At 44.2% G+C, this 26,265-nt stretch overlaps 2 protein-coding genes across 5 annotated transcripts in view; one reads left to right on the top strand and one right to left on the bottom strand.

The window, feature by feature from the left end:
- SAE1 (SUMO1 activating enzyme subunit 1) overlaps nt 1-26,265 on the top strand; it is a 179,364-nt gene that overhangs the window by 6,950 nt on the left and 146,149 nt on the right. The window lies entirely within an intron of this gene.
- The window catches only part of ZC3H4 (zinc finger CCCH-type containing 4), an 80,086-nt gene continuing 69,142 nt past the window's right edge, over nt 15,322-26,265 (bottom strand). For 3 of the 4 annotated variants that reach the window (XM_029619936.1, XM_029619939.1, XM_029619940.1), the window contains 2 exons: nt 19,100-19,351; nt 17,120-18,549 (listed from right to left, as the gene is read on the bottom strand). In XM_029619936.1, the coding sequence (XP_029475796.1) occupies nt 17,120-18,549; nt 19,100-19,351 (1,682 nt within the window). Of the gene's footprint in view, nt 18,550-19,099; nt 19,352-26,265 lie in introns of all 4 variants that reach the window. The other variant, XM_029619937.1, reaches the window with a different exon arrangement.

Here is a 26,265-nt window from a genome sequence, read left to right as displayed (position 1 = left end):
TCTTTCTTGACTATATAGCTCCTATGAGCTTACATACATCATCTTATTGCATACTTTCATCGTTTCATTTAAAAATGTTTTCTTGTTTTCACAATGTATGACAGGAAACTGTAGAAATACGAGAGAAAAAAATGAACAATGACAAAAGGGGTTTTATGGGGAAACCTGATGCAGATCTTGAAAGGGAGTGGAGGTTAGAGCAGTGAGCTGTGAACGCTACCACTCAGATCCTGCTGACACTCCTTGTGACCTTTGGCAAGACGTCCATACTCCTCTGCCTCAGGGAGTTATTTATTAAGCTGCATTAGGCATTTACAATGCATAATGGGGCCAATGTAATAAGACCGCTCTGAAATCCATGCTGATGTTTCTGCATGGATTTATTTGGGGTGTGTGGAAAAAAACCAGTGGCAGCGCGGGATGTAGTAACAGCCGCATATGCTAATTAGATACATGTAAAAAAATCCGCATACACTATACGCGCCATAACGCGCACAGTAACACATGCTCATGGCCCTATGTAGTAAATCATGAAGACATCCACGCAGAAACCCACGTGGATACCCATCGGCATATGAACACCCGCGATTGATTCTCTGGGCGAAATCCTTTCTTTTTAAAAAATGAATACGTTAGTGGTCCGGAAGTTGATCTGAAGGTGGGTAGAGCAATATTTAACCCCTTCCTGATCAGACTCCGACGGCCGGCGAGAGCGTGAAATGCAGATCGGCAATTCTGCCTCATTGAAAAGCTGCCTTCTCTCTACCCGTTCCGTCCGCTGCTTGGCTGACCCGCAAAAGCATAAAAAAACCTGTCTCATCACCGGTGCTTTCACTTACCTCCTGCCCTGACCCAGGCGCTAAAAACCCGCATTAAAAAAACCCACACTAACCCAATCTCCCTGTTAGCGCAGCTCCCTGCATTGATCATGATTAGACGATCGCTTCCTTTGCATGCCATTAGCATGTACTGGTGCAGAACCTGCCACGGGTTTTTTAACGTGTTTAGGCGTGCGTTTTTCCCAAGCTGATTACGTTATCACATACCTGCATGAGACTAGGGCGAGAAAACCCGCGGCAGCTTTAGCGCTTTATTACATCGACCCCAATGCATGGTATTTTAAATACCGTACATTTATTTAACCCTGAATAACATTGTTGCACTCCTTAGCGTGTGTGACAAGTGCAGGCACCACCTCTGGCATTGGGTCCGGTTATTTCAAGAGGTGTCTGAGCATCATCAATGTTGGGAGGTGGGGGCAGAGCTAGTAACGCAGAGGGGTAGGAAAGCGAACTTCAGTGGGAAAAGAGTACATTTGGAGTAGGGGGGAACATTTATTGGAAGGGGGAGTTGAGTAGGGGAGGGGCATCGCCTCTAGAGGAGGTGGGGTCTTTCACACATTGTGGGGGGGGGGGGGGTGCCCTTTTGTGCTGTGATGTCCCTTTAATAACACGAAAGTCCCAAGTTTAGGGGCTGTTATCATACACTTTTTGGTGTTTTTTACCAGGCAGTAATTTTCCCTGCAGAATTTTACCACAGGGGAAAAAACTGCACAGTTTCCAAAGCTGTGGTACAGAGTATCACAGCTTCGAAAGCCCCCATGCTATTTTACCACGTTAGGGAAAAATACCACGGCTTGGTAAATGTGCCCCTTAGATTGTAAGCACTCTGGGGATAGGGAACCTGAATGTAATCCACTTTGAAGTGTCGTGAAAGATGGAATATAAATAATTTAAACCACCACCTATGGAAGGGACCACATAAGTACTTCCATCTCTCAGCTGTGTGATTTAGAATAGGCATGTGGAGCAGATTCTCCCAGGGGTGGCGAGGAGAGGCTTAAGCAAAAAGTAAGAACAGCATAAAATATATTATTTGCAATAGTAATATTGTAAGAAAATCAGTGCATGCGCATTTACATAACACACTTAGATTCTCATGCTTTATAGGAAACAGAAGCACGTGGCATTATAGAAAACGAAATCTTTTAGCATTGGAAAATTAAGAAAATTAGCTTTTTGTAAGTTATAATAGAAGATCACTACCCTGCCCTGGCCTATATCTCAGTTCAGTTCAAGAAAAATTTCAAAACTCCCATCTAAATTCTGGCCAGAATATTAACATAAATTCTCTGTTTAATCCCATGTGATGGTTGAATTTTTTAGATGGTCTTCTCTGCAATCCAGGTGGGTGATGAAGCAGTTGCAGATATTTGGGGTCCAGTGCTCTACACAGATACAGGATCAACTTGCTTTATGGAGATAAATGTCCAAAATCTCACATAGAAATAATATTCCCTCTCTATTCTAAATAAAATCACAGCAAATCTTCTGAAACTTCATTTTCACTAAAGTTAGATTACTACTAATAGTGTAATCTATTTAGCTAGCTTGAAATAAAACACAAATCAGGAAATATCTAAAAGAACATCAGCTTCTTTTCTCTCACTTCAAAATAACAGAGAACTATCTGTTTTGGTACTAATGGATAAATGCTTTTCTTCAAATAATGACTACAAGAAAACTTCCAGCTACTTAAAACTGCTTTTTTTTTTTTTTATAAACCAAGCAGCCAGCTGGTAGATGCATATAACACCTAACCTCATGGCTCCATCTCTCTATCTCAGTATTTCCCAACTAGTGTGTCTTTACACCTAATCAGGTGTGCTATAGAAAATTCACCACCGTCTTACACTCAGATCCAGACCAGCACCTAGACTCTGCTCTTAGCACCTCACAGCAACAAAAGTCACCAGCGGTGGCTTTTAAGCATGTAGGAACTCCTTTCTGAGGACATGTAGTCATGCATTGCACGCCTCTTTTTCTTAGCTACAGTATGAGTCCTGGGGTGTGGTCATTTATGGGCAGCATGCAGCGCATGGATATCTGGGCCCCTCTTTGTACAACACATACCGTCACACAGCATCCTCCTCCTTTTAATCCTTCCAGCTTCTGTCATATCCCCAAGCAGTGTGAGATGAAAAGAACATGCACTGAGCACCGGATATGACTCACTGAGTGTTGGAAGCAGCAGCAGTGGAGAAGCTCTGGCAAATATCTGTGGCAGCCAAGGTAACAGCCAGCTGCCCGCACCACACAGACTTCTCCCTTCTCCTGCGCTTATTTGTAGAGGAACTAGTCCTTTCTCTCCCTTTGTTTTAAAATCCAACTAACAGACAGAACAGCTAAATCAGACTCTCGAGCAGTATCTCTGCTACTTCTGTAATTTTCACCAGATGAACAGGGCACAGTTACTCCCTGTAGCAAGATTTGCGTAAAATAATTCTTAAGCACCAGCAACTAAAGCCTCCCCATTCTTCGCAAGCTATGGTATCCATCCTCACTTCCACTCAAGGGAGGCTTGGCAGGCCAAGGACCCTGCAACAGCACAGGGGATAAATGCCCCAGCAGAAGCACACGTGCGAGGCCAACATGAATTAGAACAGGCTAAAAAGTTGCAGAAGAAATTTGTGGATAGGCAACTCCAGGAAGCCCCACAGTTAAAGTAGAGGATAAGATCTGGGTCTTTACAAAGCACATAAGGAGCAAGAGACCCTCAAGGAAGCTTGAGCAGAAGTTTATGGGTCCATTTCTGATCCAAGAACCAATAAATCTAGTGGCATTCAGGTTTCAGCTTCCAGCTAACATATGGGTTCTGGTTTTTCATGTGGCCCTTCTGAAGCCCTATAGACCTTCCCAGCAAGATGGCCCTCCTCCTCCATCACATTAAAAAGGCACCACTGTCTGTCACAAAGAAACCTGCACGAAGACTCCTGCCTCTCCTGTCTAGCTGCCAGCCCTCTAGCATCTGTCTTATAGCAGACTTATCCATCACTTGGATATGCAGCACAGCCCACCTGCACTCGGATGCTCAGTTCCTGCTAGAGCTGCTTCCTGCCCCTGTCTCAGCCAGGTCCCACCAGTGAGCCATCAGGGGGAAGTAAGCATGGATAACATTCATGCTGCTCCAGATATCACTGGTGAAATGCATGCTACTCCTGTCTGCCTTGGCCACCTGTGCCTGTATGCAACTAAAGCACTGGTTGTACAGGGTGCAGATAACTTGCCTACTAAATGTAGTCCTGGATGGAGGACCAACAGGTGCAGCCGGCACTTTAAACCCTCATTTTCCACTACCTGCAGGGATTGGTCATCCATTTCCCCAATACACCTCACTGACTGCCTTAAATCAGGTAACATTAAAAGATACTCTACCGTAATCTTGGCTAAAAGTTTAACATCAAAATTAATTAAGGATATAGGCCTATAAGAGTCAGGCTTCAGTGGATCCTTACCAGGTTTAGGAAGGATCATGATAAGGGCTTTGTTAGCACCAGAAGTCCTTAAAAAGGCAGCCCAGGGGAGGACTTATCTGGTCTAGCAACAATTTATAAAATTCGCTAGAGAACTCATCGGGTCCCAAGGCTTGAGAGACTACGTTCCAAATGTCTTCAGGTTTAATATGTGCATTTAAAACAAGAAGTTATTACACAGATACTTTCAGAAGGTTCAAGGAAGAAAGATAATCTCATCATTTCAATATCACAGGGGCCTTCCTTAGATAATTTCATGTAGTATGTATAAAAATATCTGCTAAATCCATATTAGAATTGACTATTACCTGATCTAGCTATGCACTTAGGTAGTTACCAGGAAACTCGCAGGATATTTTAGGGCTGGTATTTTAGTTCAACCATTGTTGAAGACTTGGAGATGATTTTGCAAGCCTCTCTGCTCCCTGTTGCATAATTTACCTTTTTGGGGGTAATTGGGATTTTCCCAAGCAGTGTTTAGGGAATGACATTGCTGTATTTCAATTTTTGGACCCTCAGAGAAAGTTTTTTTTTTTCCAGGAACTGCAAAATAATTTTGAACTGGACCAGAGGGACTTTTATGGTTACTTACACGCTAGACACGTACATTCAGGCGTTAGATGCTTCTGCCCTGAGTTTGCAAAAGTGGCCTGCGCTTCTCCCGATTTTTTATTTATTGGAACCTGACCGTCCTTCCCTCTCTGCTCGTCATAAATTCTTGAGAGAGACAGATTCTTTGATAGATTTTGGGTCATTGTTAAATAAATGGAAACTAGATTTTCATTTGCCTTTAACAGTTAAGCAGTTTTCTCACTGTTTTCCAGTCATTAATGCCATCTCCACTAATATTCTGTTGTGTGAGATGTATTATACATTTTTGGTTTGATTTTATATTTTTCAACCTAGGATCTTTTTTTTTCTTTTTTTTTTATCAATTTGATGCATTTTAAACTTTGTATAAAATGTCAAATCTCAAGTGGGGACTTTGGGGCATTTTTTGGGGCTTGCTCTGTGGTATAAAATACTTTCCTACATGCAGCGGATTTTATGTTTTGATATTCCTTGTAATGCTGCTATCATTTTGTTTTGAGAGTTGTCTTGTTTCTCTCAAATTCAGTAGATTATGGATACAAAAAAATGTTTTTATTTTGCTTGGGAAAAAGACTATTACTGCACTATGGAACTGAATGAAGCATATGGGGGGGGGAGGGTTGAGGGTTAGTGTTAAGATTGTTGTTCCGTATTTTGGGCATGGACATGATGTGTAAAGAACCAAACGTCATTGTGTCTCATACTTTGCTTATTGCTTTAGAAAACCAATAAAATAGATTAAACAAACAAAGAATTTCAAGAAATGGTTTTGCTTCAGCTATGTGGCTGAGGGTGTGAGTGTTTGGGATGGTGTTTTGTTTCTGTGCACAGCGTGCCACCTGGTGGTATAAAATCCAAATAGCATTACAGAAATCTGATTACAGAGCATTTTAAACAAAAGTGTTGCATCTCTATAAAATATAAAAGCAAGTAGGGAAGGCATGCAGAAATATGGTTTCAGGAAAGCTTTCCAACATCAGTTTGTAGAAGGGGTGTGTGTGGTTGTGGGATACGTATGTTTGTTTGTGTGTTGTGTGTGTGGAGGGCAGGGGCGTGGTGGTGGTGTGTTTGGGGGAATAGAGAGTGTGAGTGTATTTGTGAGTTTTATATATGGTTAATGTGTGTGTATGCATGGGTGTAAGGGAAGGAGGATGTGCATGGTGGAGGGTTGTGTGTATTTGGGAGTTTGGGAATATATTGGAGGTAAGGGGTCTGCGTACATGTGTGTGGGCTATAGGCCTATGTGTAGTGTGTGTATTTGGGGAATGGATGGTGTATTTTTGGGTGGGCAGGGGTTATGTGGGTGGAAAGTTTGTTGAGGATGGGGGTTGTGGGTGTTTTTGAGAGTATGTCTGGATGTAGGAAATAGATACGGTTGTCAAAGTGTGTGTGTGTGTGTGTGTGTGAGTGCATGGAGGTGTCTGTCTGGAGGTATGGTGTGTATATGTGTGTGTGTGTGTGTGTGAGTGCATGGAGGTGTCTGTCTGGAGATATGGTGTGCATGTGTGAGTGTGTGTGTGTGTATTTGGGGATCTAAATGTTATTGTGACAGAAACGAGTGGCCTAGCCTCAGGTGTGTTAAATCCAGGCAGCTGAGAGTGGAAAGCCTTCTGCCTATGCTAGTCACCTTCCCTTCTGGTGAAGTCCTCATGTGCGGGTGGCCTGCGAGACAAAGCCACAGTTGTCTGCTTCTTGTTTGACCACGTGATAGCTGCACCTTTGTGAAAGGAAACAGCTCTTCTTGTTCATTTTCTAACTGTTTCCTCCCCACTCTCCCCCCAGCCAGCCAGGTCTGAATGCTCAGTGGCTGGTAACTTCAGTTTTAAGTTCATTGTCCCTTTCAGGTATCTTCCCAGCTTTTTTACTGCTGTCCAGCCCTCCTGAGTTGGATTCGTCGCTCTTCTGCTAAGTAGACTCACAGCATTGGCTGTGCAGGGTCTGGATATTCTTGCAATATAAAGAAGTTTTCCAATTGCTGTCCTGTAATGATTATTACTGGTAAGCCTTTGTGACTTGCACCTCCCTTTTGGAAGCCTGTTTCCATGGATGTGCTAGCTTCAGCAGACTCAGAAAATCCACAAGATCTTTGATCTTTTTTCTTTGGTTCAACAGGTACTGTCCATCTTTGTCCTTTTGTATCTCGATCCCTAGATAGTAACATATTTCCTAGCAGTTTTATTTCCACTTCTTTGTTTAAACAGACCACATCCTGCAATAGCATTGAGGTCATGCATGATGACCTAGTAGGCGGCTGCGGCCTCAAGGGTACACACCTTGATGTCATAGAGGGCTGCCACAGCATTGAGGGCCTGCCACCGCTTCAACCTCAATAGCCATGAGGGTGGCCACGCATGCATCTTGATGGGATCAAGGGTGTCGATAGCACCATGGGTGTCGAGAGCACTGCATCGAGTGCACCAAAGGCACTGTGGTTTCAATGGTGCTGCAGCACCGAGGGTACTGTTGCACTGAGGGCACCGCAGTGTCTATGACAGTGCAGCCTCGATCAATGCATCGGTTTGCGCTGCTACTCCACCACCTCGATGCCAAAGCTGGAGCAACGAGACTCCAGTTCCACCAATGGCACAGAATGCCTCTAGGGCATTGTGGGCAGTCACGCATCTTGATGGCATTGAGGGCATCTCTGCACTTCGACAACATCAAGGGTGACCTCGGTGCACAAAGGTGGGCCTGGTCCCTGACACGGTCCTGACATCTATGCGTCACGAATGGTGCGCTGGTCATAGCTGTGCACAAGCAACTATTATTGGGCTTGGCACCAAGGTGTGGCAGCAAGTTGCTAGCCCAGGCTCCTGCTCACCCTCTCTCTCAAGGAGACTGCACTGCCAAGACTGGCACGCAGGAGGCTTCCAGGGCTCCCGCAGATGGAGACTAGTTCCTTGGGATGCGGGGAGGATTAGCTCTCCTCCCCACAGGAACGGCATGGTACTCAATTTCTGCACTGTCCGAATTTATCAATGCTGATACTTCTGTAAAATGTCATGGAACTCCAGCCCATGTAGTACTCAGGCGAGTCCCCAGGTTCAGCGGCCTACATGGATCAATCAATGGGCTGCATAAATAAGTCTGTTAGCACCGGGGAAAGGGAGAAAAAGGAGACAAAGCAAGGAGAGGACACAGATAACAAAACTGCAGAAGTAGTTTTTCTTTTCTTTTTTTTTTTTTTTTAAATAGTAACAGACTCTGTCAGGCTGCACTGGGGAAAGCCCACCATGCAGCCAGCAGACAGTTGGAAAGAAAAGGAAGAATAAAACTACCTTAAGGAAAGAAAATAGCTGCAGCTTAAAAAAAAAATCACTTACAAGAACTGTGAGAAGAGAGCAAAACTGAATACTGTGAACACACAGCTTGCGCAAGCACCCGGCTTCACAGAAAAAAAGAGACTTGAGGGACTTTGCCTGGGGGGCAGGGTGATGACTACAGCTGCACATGTTCAGTAGGGCATGTTCGAGAGTTCTGGAATCTTTGAGATCAAAGTTCTGTGCCAGGCTCCATCTGATGATGTCATCCTGCTTGTCCTAAGAGAACAGAGGCTTCAAATAGTCAGCAGGGAAAGAAGTGTCAGATAAAGAGGTCTAGGAGAAGGAAATGGGAGTTCCTCCTTGATGGGCTAAAAGAGTCTTCCAAGACAGGATTGAGGCTGGAGGGAACTTCTGAGGAGCCCCTATAATCTGGAGAGGTAGGGGCATTTCTTTGGTTCCTTATGTTTAAAGCCCAGGAATATTCTGACAGAATAATATAAGTAGACACCTTCAATCTACCAATAATGGAACAGTGAGATGCTCAAAAAACATAGTAAAGACCAAATTGGTCCATTCTCTCTGCCCAGTTGATTATTTCATTTTGGGCAGTTGATCACATGTATGCCATCCAACACCAATGTCCTGCCCCACATCTTGAGGCCGATGTAATAAGACCTGTGCTGAAATCTGTGCTTTTTCTGTGACTTTTTTGGCATGTTCTGCAAAAACCAGCAGCAGCGCGGGATGTAATAACAGCCACATATGCTAATTAGATACATGTAAAAAATCCACATACACCATATGTGCCATAACATGCACAGTAACACATGCTCATGGCCCTATGAAGTAAATCGTGAAGACATCCACGCAGAAACTCACATGGATGTTCATTGGCATATGAACACCCGCAATTGATTCTCTGGGCAAAAGTCTTTCTTTTTAAAAAATGAATGTTGGTGGTCCAGAAGTTGATTTGAAGGTGGATAGAGTAATATTTAATCCCTTTAGTCTTTCCTCATAGGGGAACAGCTCCCCTATGAAGAAAGACTAAAGAGGTTAGGACTTTTCAGCTTGGAGAAGAGACAGCTGAGGGGGGATATGATAGAGGTGTTTAAAATCATGAGAGGTCTAGAACGGGTAGATGTGAATCAGTTATTTACTCTTTCGGATAATAGAAAGACTAGGGGGCACTCCATGAAGTTAGCATGTGGCACATTTAAAACTAATTGGAGAAAGTTCTTTTTTACTCAACGCACAAATAAACTCTGGAATTTGTTGCCAGAGGATGTGGTTAGTGCAGTTAGTATAGCTGTGTTTAAAAAAGGATTGGATAAGTTCTTGGAGAAGTCCATTACCTGCTATTAATTAAGTTGACTTAGAAAATAGCCACTGCTATTACTAGCAACGGTAACATGGAATAGATTTAGTTTTTGGGTACTTGCCAGGTTCTTATGGCCTGGATTGGCCACGGAAACAGGATGCAGGGCTTGATGGACCCTTGGTCTGACCCAGTATGGCATGTTCTTATGTTCATGATTGGACTCTCACTGCCGGTGAGAGCGTGAAATTCAGATCGGCAATTCTGCCTCACTGATAAACTGCCTTCTCTGCCCATTCTGTCCGCTGCTTGGCTGACCCACAAAAGTATCAAAAAAACAGGTCTCCTCACCGGCGCTTTCATTTACCTCCTGCCCCGACCCAGGTGCTAAAAACCCACATTAAAAAATTCACACTAAACTGCTAAAGTGGCTCCCTGCATTGCCCATAAATAATCAACTCACTTGCATGCCATTGGCATGCACTCGTGCAGAAAAATCATATGTCTATAAGTGTGTTTGTACGTGCTTTTTTCCCCGTGCACAAAACATTACATACTGGTATAGGGCTTTGCACAGGAAAACGCACGTACAAACCGCAGCAGCTTCAGCGCATCTTATTACATTGGCCCCTTTGTCTTTTATCTGACTTCTGTCCCAACGACATCCAAAATCTGTTAAAAGTGCTGGCCTTCATCATCTCCATGGGTAGGCCTCATCACATTCAATTTTTTATTATTACAAGAACATTACTTAATCCAACACTCAGTTCACCGTCTATGTTTTATTACCAAGTTTTGTAATGCCCCATGGACACTGGTAAGGCTGTTGTCTTAAAAAAAAGAAAAAGAAAAAAATAGCCTCTCCATGATCATTGAGGTTTGGCCTTTACCCATAATTGAAGCCCAATACAGTCATATCAGATGTTTAGGTTGTAATTCCTGCTATGAGCAGGTTACTCCAATGCTTACTTGAAGCCCAGTGCAGACTGCTGTTCTGGGTTGCATGTAATCTCTGCTCTGTGCAGATTACTCCAATGTTTTTTACCATCCTTTTTTTAGGGCTTACAGGCCATATTTTGTATCCTGGTGTTCCAGGGAGTGACTTCAACACTCCCACTGCATAATAGTTTGAGTGGCCCAACTAAGTAACAGGCCCTTAGCTGTGTACCTGGGCAGGCAAAAAACTCCACTATGCTTCATTAAGATCACAATAAAATCCAAAATGGCTCAAACCATCAAGAATTATGAATCTTAAACTGATTCCACTGCAGTGATGTAATAAACAGTCCAGAAACCATTAAAAACAAACAGCACTTTTTTTTAATACAATTGTACACTGTTTTACACAATTACAGAAAAATAACAGGGCTTGACAGAACAATATGTCTGGAAGACGAATAGTGTCATACAAAAAGAAAAATAAAATAAAATTTCATAAAACAATAAAGGCATGCAACATAAGAGGGCTGTAAAAAATACTAGTACAACATATACACATTTGCACCTGGAGCTTCAATATACTTTAGGTATTTATATTTACAACTTTTTTTTTTTAATTTCTTTATTTTTAAATAAAGAATTTTTGTTATTTTTAAGTCTGGCTTGATGAAGAAAAAAATGGTAATGAGCTGTAGATTCCTCCTCACCCCAAAGAAAGCAGGAGGGGATTCTTTCACCTTCAACTCCATACCTTTCTCATACTGAATTGGATTTGATTATACAGATGCACTTCAGGATCCCAGTACTGTTTATTCAGGGCCCCCAACCGGTGGCTTGTCCAGCTTGTAATGCCATCCCTATGACCAAGGTTTGAATTGGGTCCTTGATTATTTTTGCTTTTTTAAAATTTTTATTATAAAATCCATTTTATTTTACAAAATACCACTTAATATACACCACAATAAAAGCAAAAGCCTCATTTAAAGGCTCTTTGTTTTTGTTTAAGTTAAACCAGCTAACTCATCGCATACACCAAAAGATAAATTCATAGCACACTTGAAAGCCTCCAAACAAATACAGCGGGAGATAACATAGCATCAAGTGCATTGATTGCATCAGTGCTGTTGCACTAATGTGAAGAATCAACTGGTGCTATAAATTATTAAGAAGAGAAATCAAAGAGGTTAAAGGTGAACAGATGGCTCTGCTTCATCAGGGACCTACTGAAGCAGTCCTAGTTTTGCTCCAAGGTATACATGGACTTGTAATTCGAATTTCCCTGAGACTAGTAAGAACTACAAATCCATGCATGCAGTATGGGGTAAAATCAGGACTGGCTCAGCCTGTCCTGAAAAAATATGCCCAGTTGGCAACCCTATCAGCCTGTCCCTCATGACATTTGTCACTTTACAACAAATCTTTTATTGTAGGAAACCATTTCCCTCCATCCCTTATAACTTGATTAAGAGATGGTAAAGATTTTCCTACTTTTCTCTGCTGTCTCCCTCTCCGGCATGCAGGTAGCATTGAATAAAAAAACCTTTCAGACTGGAACGGGATCTCCATTTACATTGGCTATTCACAGTGAACTATAGCCATGGCAGAGAAAAGTAGTTATTATGCTATTTGGATTACAGCAATGCGGCGAGTAGGTGAAGTGGGGTCCATAACTTGTCTGACCCCCATGCAGCATATGCACACCCAACTTATGCTGGATCATTCTGTGCTTCATACTGCCATGATCATATTGGCCAGTGACATAAGGCACAGAATGAATACAGCCTTGGCAAGAGCAGCTGTTTTCTCATTGCATTAATCAAGCACATGAAAGGGTGTATCTGAACCAAGTAAACTGAGCTAGGAGTCATGGGGAAGCCTCACTAGCACATTACCCAAAGGCCTAATATTTACATAGCGGCATAAGACATGGCACAGGGGGGTAACTTGTAGAGTAGCAGCTACTACCCTAAAAAAATAGCTTGCTGGGCAGACTGGATGGACCACTAGAGTCTTTCCCTGCTGCCATTTACTGTTACTAAATAGACAATCTCTTATCAAAAACCACAATTTGTGATGGAAGGATAGGACCACGTTAAATCTAGACCTTGCCACTGGTCCACATGTAATGCATCTTCCTTATGGTTTGACTCAGTTCAGTGCTTTTTCGCAAGCAGTTCATAAGTTTAGTTGTCCATTACTAGGGCAGAAGGTAAACAATTTCACCTCCACCATGGCAGGATGGAAGCTAGGCAGATCAACTGGGTTTTCTTCCCTCCAACAACGCTGCTGTGGTTCAGTAGGATGGGTTGACTAGCTGCAGGAAGGATGGAAGGGATTTCAATTTGTAATTGAATCAACCATGAATGGTGCCAAAAACCAGGAGAACACTTATAACTAGAACATTCACTTCCTGGTGCTCAGGCACTACAGAAAAGAATGATATCACAGTTCCACATGGGGCCAGATGTAACTTCAGCATTATTTTACAGGGGGAGGGAACAGAAATTTTATCCTTAATGTAAACTTGGTGGTGGGGGTTTTGCCGATAACTCCAGGTCTCTTAGGATGGGCTGAGACAGTCATGGTTTTGCATGCCCTCCCCCCAGCCTACACATGCATAGAGATACAATTCTGATTTCCCTATGAAAAGCCAAGACTGCAAGTCTATACATGCAATGAGGCTAAAGCCAAGACAGAATCAGATCATTTTAAGCAACATGGTCATAGTGGGGAAAATAATCAAAACTGGGTATCTTGGTGCAAACTTCTTGGGTACTTTTACCCACAGGGTTTGCACCAATATCAAAGCAAAACTACACCAGTAGTTTTATTTTGTTTCTTGCCCAAGGAAAAATTACCTGCAAAGATTTGTTTCTGCTTTCTCAGACAGTAATTTTCACCACAAAACTGCATGCTTAGTTCAATTATCTGCCCTCAGGACTGCTTCTACAGTCCATAGGTAAAAGTGTTGTTTAAAAATGTGTATACTTTTACCTGCAGACAGAGTGGATAATAATCAAAGAGTCCATTTCCATGGGTAAAATTGTTTTTTCTCATTTCCATTTATTTTCTGCCTTTCAGACACTTCAAAGCAGATTACATTTAGGTAGTAAAGGTACCCACAGAAATTCCTTTGATTATTGCACTCCCTGTCTGTCTCAAAAGACTATGCATTACATGAGCCTATTTACATAGGTGCAAGGCGCTAATTTTTTTTTTTTTTTTAATAAATCACCTGTGATTTTTTTTCTGTAAGACAAAGTGTGGACTGTGGCTTGTGTCACTGCTGAGGCTGGTGGGGAGATGTGCTGGTTTTCAGAAGCTGAACCCCCTTGCCATCCCTTCCATGGATTTTCCCTCTTCCGCTTGCCTCCATTAATGTTGCAGCATGCTAACTCAGAAAAGGCTATCACACCACTGGAAATGTCAAGCGGCATCGTTAGAGGAAGGGAGCGAAAGGAAGAGAAAGCCACCACTTCAAGCCAGGCTCTCAAAGGAATCCAATTTCTTTTTCCAGCCAATCCTGGTTTTGTCCCACTCTATGAAGGAACTTGTTAGTTCCTGCTTTTCTTAAAGGAAATCAAAGTTACAAGTCCATGCATGCAATGAGGTAAAACCAAGACTGGATCAGTTTTCCCTGACAAACTGGAGCTAGTTAGCAACCCTAGTGCAGGTGTATCTGTTACACCTCAAAGAAATTTAGAATTGGGAAAAGTCATCTGACCAACAGTTTCAATAAACTATAAATATACACATATATATTTTTCTAACTTGCCTTATTAGTGGCTCTTCAAACTGTTCTGCATATGCTATATCCTACAACCATATGTGTGTGTGTGTGTGTGTGTATGTGTGTATATATATATATATATATATATATATATATATATATAATTATTTTTTTTTAACTTTAGCACTTTAAAATTTCAATCATCTGACTTTTGTCCTCACAATGAATGCAATTGTATTATACAATTTATGCTTTAAAAAGACGACTGACAGGATGGATTTGGCAGGACTGCCTCCACATTCATATAAACTCAGAGATGTAAAAAATAAAAAAAAAGTATTTTTTGCCCACCCACTCCACCCTTATAGCGTGTGCAGTGCAGTGCAATGCGGAAATCTTTCTGCTTAGCTGTGAATAAATCACAGGATGTGGTCCATCTTTTTCTTCCTGGTGGCATTGCTGTATTACCACAAGATATCCAAACAACACAGCCCTGGTCCTTGATGAGATCAGTGCATACTGATAACAGATCACTTAATGTACCAGCTACATAGAGAACATATCCTGACCCTGATATTCTCTTTGCTATGAGCAGCAGTGAATTAAAAAAATAAAATAATGAGGGGAGAGATTAGAAATTTAACCCATGTTGAAACAGAGAACTCCTAAGGTTCTTGTTGCCCTTTGCTCACTCAATAGTCCAGACTCACTTTCACACCTGTGGCCCAGCTGGGATTCTAGGTTTAGAATTTTACATGACTTTTATTCTCTGATCCCATATATTGGGGGAAATTGTGATTGTGGTTTAAGGTTGCGCTTTGCTACCACTGTTTCTACAGAGGGCAAGCGCCCATGAAATATGAAGCAAGCCTCCCCATTCCCGACTCTCAAGTCATGATCTTCAACTAAACCCAATTTAACAAGCCAACATTCAGAAGCTGCAGCTAAGACCCTGGAGACTTCAGGAAATTTGGACAGAGCATACCTGGGTTAAGAGGATTCATTCTGAATGTCTTCCCTTTCTACCATAAATTACATAACCCCCCCCCCCCCCCCACTTGGGCCCCTGTATAAAAACACTGCCACCATACACAGTTGTTTCTCTATGGTAGTTCTATCCATCATTCTAGCAATTTGGCTGGTTTAAAATAGCTCTTCAAATACATAGTGAATCACAACACTAGTTTATTCCCCACCAAATTGTCCACAAAATAAGGACAAAAGCTGGTGAGAGGAAATATTTATAAATATGTCTTCACCCCATCAGTGTTTGTCCTTTATTTATATACAGATACAGCATCCCAATTCAGGGAGAATATCGCAACACAACAGATGTTTGCAGGATTATTCACAAACTTGGAAATAGTCTGTGCAAGCAGGTAACACAAGCTAGAATTTAAGCACAATTGGGCTTTCAAACACACAAATTAAAATAAAACTCTTTTAGGGGGCACAGTAACTTTAAAACTGGGCAAAAAACCCAGGAAATATTCTGTGTGGGCAATCACTGTACACAGACTAATTCTCAAAAAAAAGGGGGGGATGCTCTTGGTGCTAAAAAGTCATTGCAGTGGTCAGCTTTGCAATATTTGATAAACACTGTATCGTCTGCCAAGCTCCAGCAATCCCTACAGAAAGGAGGGGACCAGGACTTTTCTATTTTCCTGCTTGTATTCACATTTTAGAAAACATTTCTGAGAACTAAGAGAAAACCAGCTCTATATAAATAAGCAAATTTCCCAGGAATTTATGGGTCAAATAATCAGTAAATAGTTTTCTATTTTGCTGATCCCTACAAATGCTTTATTTTCAAAATATGATTGTACCCACCTCCCACCTCATTCAGCTTTTCGTCTCCTCTCATGACACTCTTAAGTGACAGATATGCATTTCTGCGCCATTCAATAAATTACTTATTACCTTGTTCTGAGATGGAAAAGCTTTGAATAATGCCAAAATTAGGAAAACCAAAAACTGAGGCACACCAAAGTTCATGGAGGCAGAAAATTACAACATATTTTTTGGGTACAGATGGAAATTCAGCATTAGTTTGCAACAAGCATTACCTGCAGTCAATGAAACTAGAATTGTGCTTCACCATTGCTGTGTGACATTTTAACAGTAGCTTTTCTAGATTAGAAATATACCATGTCACACTGCAAAGCTGAAATAATGTTTTTTTTTGTTTGTTTGTTTTTACCAATAAGACAAGTGGGGTCTCAAACTCCATTCTCTTAAGGCCCATAGACAAGCCTGGCTTTCAGGAAAGCCATAATGAATATATATGACTTATTTGCATACAGTGGCTCTGGTTTATGGTCAAATTTACATATTCTGCCTAGCCTGAAAACCAGAGCCATTTACAATCCTGGAGGAGTGGAGTTCACCACACCGAACCTAACAGAAACTGGCAAGAGCGATTCTGCTATCAAGAACGCAAATCACAATCCAAGATTTTTTTCTTTTTAGTATTTTTTTCTGCTCAGATCAATAGGACTGTGTCCTTTTTTTCTTTTTCTTTTTTTTTTTACAAATTGTATGTACAACACAAAAAGAGAGGTTAGCGGCGGGAAGCTCTGAAAAATAACCTACCCAAATCAAAATTATAAAAAATATTACAAAACGGAAAAAAAGGGTTTGGTTTATCAAGACTGATTTCAGTTCTGTTTGATGTATACATGCTAAAAAGAAGTGCTGGGTAGTCAAAAGTGTCCCCCCCACCTAGAACAAAACAAAAAAAATCCATGAGTTGTTACCACACAAGGACTCTCTGATTATTTTCATTAAAAACAGCTCTTGTCAGATTATAGGTGGGTATAGCACAGACATGGAATTGTGGCTTTATGTACAAGTTATAGGGTTATATAACATGAGCACTAATGGAAGAAGAATTTTTAAAAAAATGTAAGTTTCCAACACTGTATGATTGCTGTTAAATACAACGGGTGCTTTGCAGTTCTTCACTGTCACTGGCAGAATGGAGAGGCCGTGGGATCAAAGCCCTTAAAGACGTCTTTTAAGGAGCCTGCATCCTCTTGGCTGTCCTGGGCAGGGCTGTTGCCCGTGAAAGGGCTGCTGGCTCCAGACTTTGCAGTGCTTTGCTTTACTAGGCCATAGACTGAGGGGACAGGAAGGCTGTGTACTCCTGCCTGTGGTTGCTGCTGCGGTCCAGGCTCCTGGGATGGTGTTGCTGTAGGTGCTGCTGTGGCTGCTGCAGTTGTTTTGGCACGAGGGCGGTTGTAGCTGTTATATCTGTCCGTGGCTGGCTCGGCCTCTGCTTGCTCCAGGGCAGATCTGCGTACAAACAGTGGCTCCTTAGCTTTGCTGCCTTTGGTGCTATCTGTACCCTTAGGCTGAATGTTGCCCCCTTCACCGCAGGGCTCCCGGGGGTCATACAGGCTGATACCACTCAGGACACTGCTCGGGCTGCCGCTTGCTTTGCTGAGTCCACCAGCCGCCAGCAGCCTGGGGTCATAGGGAGCAATTGTGGTGGGAGTGCTCTCAGAGGCAGCTCGGGGGGTCACTGTGTCTGCAGCCCTCTGTAGTCTGGGATCAGCTGGCGCTTTGCGCACTCGAGGGTCACTGGGCTTGTCACTTGGAGTTGGAGTTGCAGCCACAGCTGGTACAGCAGCTGCATTTACAGTCTGTAATATCCGTGACAGCAGTTCCAAATCTGGGATACTAGCACCTCCGGGGGGCTCTGGCTGTTGCACTGTGCCACGCTGCCTCAGTTCAGAAGGTCCACTGGTGGCTGGCTGGTTCAAGCGTGGGTCCAGCAGAGGCAGCGATTGGAGAGCAGCTGGGATTGGGACAGACTCCTGTTTGGGGAGAGGCAGGGGGATGAGATCCTCTGGGCTCCATAGCACCATCCGGGCAAAGCTGGTCTTTTGCAGGATCACATCCTTTTTTATATGGCTGAACTGCTGAAGCTGTGAGCGTGGGTCTCTTAGTAGGACACCTGGCATGGGATCCAGAGGGATGCTGACTGCTTTATCTCGCAGTGCCCGCTCACCCTCCTCCTCCTCGGGAGCTAGCCCAGCTTTCTGACTAGAATGAAGAGTCTCTACCTTGGGTGTGGGAACCTGGCGAGTTAGTCTAGGGTTGTTGGTCCCAGTGTCACCCACGGTGGTGACCATAGAGGCAGTATTGGCTACATCCTGGTTCCGAGCAAGCCGGGGATCTCGTGAGAGGCGTGGGTCCGTGGGCCGACTCCCTGACTTCTGCAGTCGAGGGTCACCGACCCCCTGTGCTCCGGTGGCTATGTTGCTGTTTTGCTCCACTGGATGAGGCTGTGGCTGAGGCCGGCTGACCGTCTGCTGCCTCAGGGTTTTTAGGATAGAGGTCACACTGCTTCCACCCTCATCATCGTCACTTGAATACCAGTTTCCTGTGTCACCTAACAGGGACAATATTTACAGAAAATAAATTGTAAATCCACACCAACATGAGTAAATAAAGCAAGCTCAGTGCATTCTTTTTCACCCAGAACTACTGTATATTAATTGAATTATGTGAGGTATTCTTACAATGGATCAGAGAAGATTCCTCTGTGTGTTTTTAGATACAAGACTCATGAAATCATAACAAGATGTTTTCCTCAACAGATGGGAGCAAATTGTATTGCTAGTTCTCTCCTGTCTATCCCAGCAATGGCAGAGCTCCTCTGCTGTGAGGCATGGACCAATGCTCCTCTTCACAACCCAACACAAACACACCCTGGATTCAGCCAACAGGTGCCTTCCAATCCTTTAACTATTTTCAGGCATATACAGGTGAATCTTAATTTACAAATATTTAATTCCCTAACACTTATTATTTGACACCAGCTTCTTCCAAGACCCAGATGCAATAAGTATGTTACCTGCCCAAATATGGATAATTAAAGTAACAGTACAGGCTCTAACTATTTCCCTGCTGATTATAAGTAAGGTTAGACAGCCACTTGCCTTCCTCATTCTCCTTCTCGTGCTTGCTGTTCTCAGCCAGTTTGCGGGCCCTCTCCTCCTCTTCCTGCTGTTTCTGTTGAATCCTCAGGAAGAGCGCTCGCTGGGCAGAGGGTAAGAAGTCTGGGATGTTGGCTACAGTGGTCTGCATATCCGGGGTACACTCCTCCAACATTGTTTCATCCTCTAAGGGAAGTTCTGGGAACAGCTGAGCTCCAGGAACTTCTTCCATCTCCTCATATTCTCCATAGTCCTCTGCAGTAGGAAATGAAAAAGTCACAAGTCTCCTGAGTTTGTGCAGCTACATGGAGGTGTGGGAATTTAAAATTTGTAACTGGCTATGAGCAATTACTAGATATTATCACAAGACTGGTTCTTTACCAAAGGGCTGTGAATGCTAACTCAGAAGTCTTCTCCACTTTCATCAATCCAAGAATCGGAGCCCAAGCCAAGAATGAAGCCTAGCCTGCCTGCTTGCTTGGCAAATAGAAGGGGGGAGGTTTTCTAAGGATGCACCATTTTTTTCACCCACCTAAAACATTTCCTAAGACCCATCAGCAACATAGAAGCACTACGTGTTTTCCTAAAAATATCACATTCATAGTAATGTAGTAGCATTATGAATGATGGTAAAGACCAAATGGCCCATCTAGTCTGCCCAGCTTCCTTGGCACTCTCATTTCCTCTAAAATTTTTTTTAAAACAGAAAAACATTTCTTAACTCATTTTGTGGGTTCTTTTCTAGTTAAACCATGGATTTCTCCTCAATTTTATTACATCTCTTTCCACCTGCCTGCACATTTGTCACTTGTTTACATTTTGAATGCATTGGTAGCATAAGACCAAAATGTTCAATGACAAACTTTTGCTATATAGGTAAATTCAGCAGTGCAGCCTTACCGCAGAATATCCATTTCAGGTTATTCACATAGGCATATATGCATAAAGCAAGTCTGCTTACCATAAACGGTGTTTTCAGTAGATAGCAGGATGAATTCATCATTACATGTGGGGTGACTTCATTCAGTGGCAATGAATGGACCTCTCTCTTAGCTAGTAGAGCTTTTAGCTCTACTGAGCATGTGTGGGAATTCATGTGCGGGTGTTGCCTCTTGAGCCTCCTTCAGTGGACAACAGAGCTCAGAGGAGCATTTACTGAGTAAGCAACTCAGACTTCACCATGGAGAGCACTGTGAGAACAGGTTACTCAAATCTGCTTATCCTATTTACTGTCAATTCTCAAGAGAATGTCCAGACAGTAGTGGGACATAAAAGTGTGTACTGAACCACGCTTTGCGGATGACCTTGAGCAGTGGTTTTGGAGATAGGTGACAGGCATATCTCAAATCCGATAAGCATGACAGTCTGCAATATGTAGGCTTTCTAGCATGCAGTAGTGCGGAATGTAGTCCTCTATCCTGTTAGACAATGATTACTGGTATGCCAAGTCTATTAGTATTTTAAGATCTAAAAAGCTGTAAAAGTGGCAATGCTGCTGAGTTCTCTTCATAAAGGAGGCTAAGATTCCTTTGCAATCGAAAGAATGAAGGATTATTATTTTTTTTTTTATACATGGGCTGATTATGAATGCTGATTGAAAATGAAAGCTGGTAGAACTTTCTGGAGAAACTTCAGGTGAGTATGAAGCACCGCCCTAAAGTGGAAGAAAGGAAAATTGGTTCTTACCTGCTAATTTTCGTTCCTGTAGTACCACAGATCAGTCCAGACTGCTGGGTTTTCCCTCCCTTCCAGCAGATGGAGACAGAGAAAAACTTTGAGAGCATCCCCTCTTAACCAGGTGCATCACTTATCTCTCCTCAGTATTAGAAATCTCAAAGCAGAAAAACAATGTAGTGCAACCATTCAGCAAGAACAAGCAAGGACAAGAAGGAAAAGAGCAAACCAACTATGTACAAGAAACATTTCTGCGATCAGGATAAGGGGAATGGACCCTGTAGAGCATCTGAAAAAGAATGTTATCAAGACAGTTCGAGCAGACTCCCACAAGAATTGTGTCCACACCCAACGGGCGGGCGTCTGGACTAATCTGTGGTACTACAGGAACGAAAATTAGCAGGTAAGAACCAATTTTCGTTTCCCTGTATGTACCCGGATCAGTCCAGACTGCTGGGATGTACCAAAGCTTCCCTATCTGGGGTGGGACCTCGAGAGTCCCGCTCGAATGACACTGCTTCCGAAACTGTCAACGTTCGGAGCCTGGACATCCAAACGGTAGTGTTTGGCAAAAGTGTGCAGAGACTTCCATGTCACCGCCCTGCAAATTTCTTGCGGCAAAACCAATTGGCACTCTGCCCAGGAAGCAGCCTGCAACTGTATGGAATGCGCTTTCAAACCTGCAGGGACAGAACGCCCCAAGCAAATATAGGCTGAAGTGGTTTAAGTGGTTTAAGTGGTTAAACTACCACTTAAGGGAGAAAGGAAGGAACTGTCCTAAGGAAGATTCCAGAGATCCTTAAAAAAGGTTCCCTGCACAAAAGGGCTTGAAGCTCCGATATCTGCTGAGCTGAGCATATTGCCACCAAAAACACCGTCTTCAGAGTTAAATCCTTTAAGGTGGCTTTCTTTAAGGGCTCAAAAGGAGCTTTGCATAAAACTCTGAGCACCAAGTTAATGCTCCAAGATGGACATACCGGGGGATTCAAGTGTTTCACCCCTCGAAGGAAATGTACCACATCCAGATGTGCTGCGAGCAGAGCTCCATGAATCCTGCCTCTCAGGTATCCCAAAGCCACAATCTGAACCCAGAGGGAATTAAAGGACAATCCTTTGCTGAGACCTTTCTGCAAAAAACCCAGAATCTGCGCCACCGAAGACTGTTGGGGTAGGACTCCCTGCTCGCGATACCAAGATTCAAAAATCTTCCAGACTCGGACGTAAATTAAAGAGGTAGAAGTCTTCCAGGCCCGAAGCAGGGTAGCAATAACATCATCCGGATAGCCCTTCTTTCTTAACTGCTTCCTTTCAAAAACCAGGCCGCTAGACAAAAGCGATCTGCCTGGTTGAAAAATGTAGGGCCCAGATGCAGCAGGTTTGGAAGATGACTCAAATGTAGGGGCCCGTCCACTGCGAGGTTGACTAGGTCAGCGAACCAGGGCCTCCGGGGTCACAAGAATTACCTTCCCTGAACTTCTATCCGCTGGAGGAGCTTGCCTGTCAGAGGCCACAGAGGGAACACATACAGCAGAATGTTGCAAAGCCATGGGAGAACTAGGTCATCGACCCCTTTCGCTCCATGTTCTCATCTGCGACTGAAGAAACTCTGTGGCTTGGCATTTGTTCAAGTTGCCATCAAATCCAGATGTGGAGTGCCCCATCTGTGCGAGATGAGGGTCAACGCTCTCCACGACAGCTCCCACTCTCCTGGGTCTAACCTTTGGTGGCTCAGTAAATCCACTTGCACATTGTCAGTCCCCACTATGTGGGACGCCGCAAGTAAGTCTAGATGCCGCTCCGCCCAGGACATCAGTTGCTCCGCTTCTTGAGCCACCTAACGGCTCTTGGTTCCCCCTTGGCGGTTGATGTAGGCCACCGCCGTTGCATTGTCCGACAGGAACCATACTGCCTGGTTGCACAAGAGTGGAAGAAACTGCCACAACGCCAGTCAAACCTCTCTGGTCTCTAAGCAATCGATGGACCACTGTGCCTCTTCCTCCAACCATAATCCCTGAGCTGACTGGGACTGACACACCGCTCCCCCAACTGGAGAGGCTGGCATCCGTGGTTACCATCACCCATTGAGGCACCTCGAAATCCACACCACGCCAAGTGTTTGTGAATGAGCTACCAACCAAGTCTGGACCTGGTGGATGCTGTGAGCGGTAAGGCCAAATGGAACTTCTCCGACATCAGGTCCCAATGGGATAGCAACACTCTCTGCAAAGGCCTCATATGAGCAAATGCCCACAGAACCAGCTCCAGAGTGGACGCCATGGAGCCCAGGACCTGCAAATAATCCCAGACTGGGCATCAAAGCTGCCAACAGATGTTGAACTTGAGACTGCAACTTCAAGACTCGGTCCTCTGCTAGAAAGCCCTTGCCCATTCGAGTATCGAATCTTGCTCCTAAGAAGTCCAGAACCTGAGAAGAATGAAGATGACTCTTGGCCTGGTTGACAACCCAACCAAGGGACTTCAGACGGAACAACACCTTGTCCACCACAAGCTAGCAGACCACCTCTGAATTTGCACGAATGAGCCAGTTATCTAGGTATGGGTGAATCAACACCCCCTCTCGTCTCAGGGCTGCCGCCACCACAACCATCACCTTGCTGAATGTGTGTGGAGCTATAGCCAGACCGAAAGGGAGAGCGTAAAACTGGAAGTGCTATCCAAGGATCATAAAACAGAGAAACCTCTGATGATCTCTGCGAATCCTTATGTGCAGGTATGCCTCCGTCAGATCTAAAGAAGCCAAAAACTCTCTCCGATGCAGGGCTGCTATGTCCGAGCGCAGGGTCTCCATGCGAAAACGTGGGACTTTGAGGGTCTTGTTCACCTGCTTCAGGTCCAGAATGGGACAGAAGGAGCTTTCCTTCTTCAGTACCACAAAGTAAATGGAATAGTGGCCAGTCCCCAACTCTTCCTGGAGGACAGGAACAATGGCTCCCAGACTGAGTAAGCGCTGGATTGTCTGTTGAACGACCTCTCTCTTGGATGGACAGTCCATAAAGAGGTCCTGCAGAGGCCGAGCAAACTCTAAAGCGTAGCCGTATTCTATGACCCTTAGAACCCACTGGTCCGACGTTATTTTGACCCATTCCTCATGAAAAAGTGCCAGCCAGCTGCCTATCACTGGGATAGAGGAACGGGTTGGCTGTATCTCATTGAGAGGACTTGGATCCGAGGGACCCATGGCTGGCCCCATTTCGGCTTTTACTACATCCACGAAAGGATTGAGACCGGGGTTGGGGCCTTCCCAAGGATTGTCGCTGGCTTACCCCGGAGTCCTGCTCTGGCAGAAACGCCTTTGCCCCCAAAAACAAGAGCGGGAGGGGAGAAAACTTCGAACCCCCTTAGGCTTGTCCTCTAGGAGTTTGTGTACCTTGTTTTTGCCCAGAAATTTGATCAACTGCTCCAAGTTTTCACCAAAAAGAAACTTGCCCTTAAAAGTCATCTCGCTGAGCTGAGCTTTGGAAGACACATCTGCCAACCAGTTGCGAAGCCAGAGAAGTTGCCTTGCCGAGACTGCCGACACCATTGTTCGCGAGGAGGTACGAAGGAGATCATACAGGGTATGCTTCATAGGCCACTGCCACTTCTAAGCGATCGGTCTGTGCTGCCTCCTGAGGAGGAAGATCCCTGGTGCTCAACAGCTGCTGCACCCATCGGAGACTGGCATGAAGCATGAAACTGCTACAGACCGCAGTGCAAATGTTGAGAGCAGACACCTCAAAAATCCTATTGAGATGCACCTCGGGCGGTCCTGACTAGTGAGATAGGCTTTGTGCATTAAGAGCACAAAGTCGGCAGTAAACCCCATTGGGCCCTTAGAACTCCCCCCAAGGGATTGGGCTCCTCCTCTGAAACATCAAGGAACGTGTCCTGAAGCCCCTCAGGACTCAAGTCCGCAGGAGAAAGGTCGGGCAGGAGATTTCCCTTCCCTGCTGCCTTCCGCTCAGCTGCACTAAGGATTCCAAAATAGCCACTGTTCCCGCGCTGAGCATAAACAGATTGGCCTCGAGGTCCATAGCTACAGGCCATTTACCCGCACCGTGAGTCTTGCCTGCCTTCGCCCCAGAGGAACCCTCCCCTCCGGGGAGGGGACGCACACAAAGCCCAGTGCGGGACAATCGCACGCAGGCCTCTCCACAGGCAGAGCATCGGGACCCAGGTGGCATGGTGGCAGGAGCGCGGGGGGGGGGGGGACCGCCACAAAGCAGGAGTGAAAAACAAGGAGCCTGGAACCCGAAATGCAGGCAACCGTTTGTTTGGAGCCCAGCTGTGAAGCGCAATCCATGCCGGGAGACAAAGAGTCTTCTGACGGCGTTCTTCTTTGTTTTAAGAACATAAGAAACTGCCATGTTGGGTCAAGACCAAGGGTCCATCAATCTCGGCATCCTGTTTCCAACAGAGGCTAAACCAGGCCACAAGAACCTGGCAAGTACCCAAACACCAAGAAGATCCCATGCTACTGATGCCAGTAATAGCAGAGGCTATTTTCTTTCTTTTTTTTTTTTGTACCTAACAGTCAAGCACTCCAGACCCACAAAGAGGGGGGTGGGGGAATAGGGGGGAGGGTCAGGACCACCCCTGGTGCCACCAAAAGAAGGGGAGCTAGTTAGGGCCACCGACCCTTGCTCCTGAAAGCCTGCAACCAGGGGGGATGGTCCCTCCAGGATCTGCCAACCCTCTGGGAGGAACCACAGATCATTCTTGTTCTGCTTGAGAACGTTGAAGCTGCTGAGGTTGCTTTTGTAATCTGAGAGATTCTTTTTTTTTTTTTTGGAGGAAAAACTAATTATGGTCAGAGCCACAGGATTTGCACCACCTCCATCTGCTGGAGAAATACTGAGGAGAGATAGGTGATGCACTCAGTTAAGAGGTGATGCACTCAGTTAAGAGTACGCATATAAAGGACTACTTCAAGTTCCCCCAGCCAAAACCACCAAACACATTACGTTAAGAGACCGGGCCCTCTCTACTGCTGGACCAACCTTATGGAACTCCATCCCCCCAGATCTCAGAATGGAACCCAGCCTCTCAACCTTCAAGAAAAGACTCAAGACTTGGCTGTTCAATCAGGCATTTCCTAACACCAACATGATTTAACCCTTAACAATCAAAACCCATCATCTTCAATTTCACTGTTATTTATGTTCTTTTCTTTTTCCTTTGCCAAGTTCTATTATCCCTGTTATATGTAACTGCTTTTCTGCACCATGGTTTAAGTTTTAGTTTAATTGCACTCCTGTTCTATGTGAACCAGCACGATGGGACTATCAGTCTTGAATGCCGGTATATAAAAAACCTAAATAAATAAAATAAATAAATAAATAAATAAGAGGGGATGCTCTCGAAGTTTTTCTCTGTCTCCATCTGCTGGAAGGGAGGCAAAACCCAGCAATCTGGACTGATCCAGGTACATACAGGGAATCATATGTATGGTGAATAGTGAACATATGTTTGCAGTGTACAAACTGTTGAGTTCA

This window comes from Rhinatrema bivittatum, chromosome 11, assembly GCF_901001135.1.
Source record: "Rhinatrema bivittatum chromosome 11, aRhiBiv1.1, whole genome shotgun sequence".
Taxonomy (NCBI): Eukaryota; Metazoa; Chordata; class Amphibia; order Gymnophiona; family Rhinatrematidae; genus Rhinatrema; species Rhinatrema bivittatum.
Note: the sequence above shows the minus strand (reverse complement) of the source record. Positions and strands in the feature narration are given on the sequence as shown.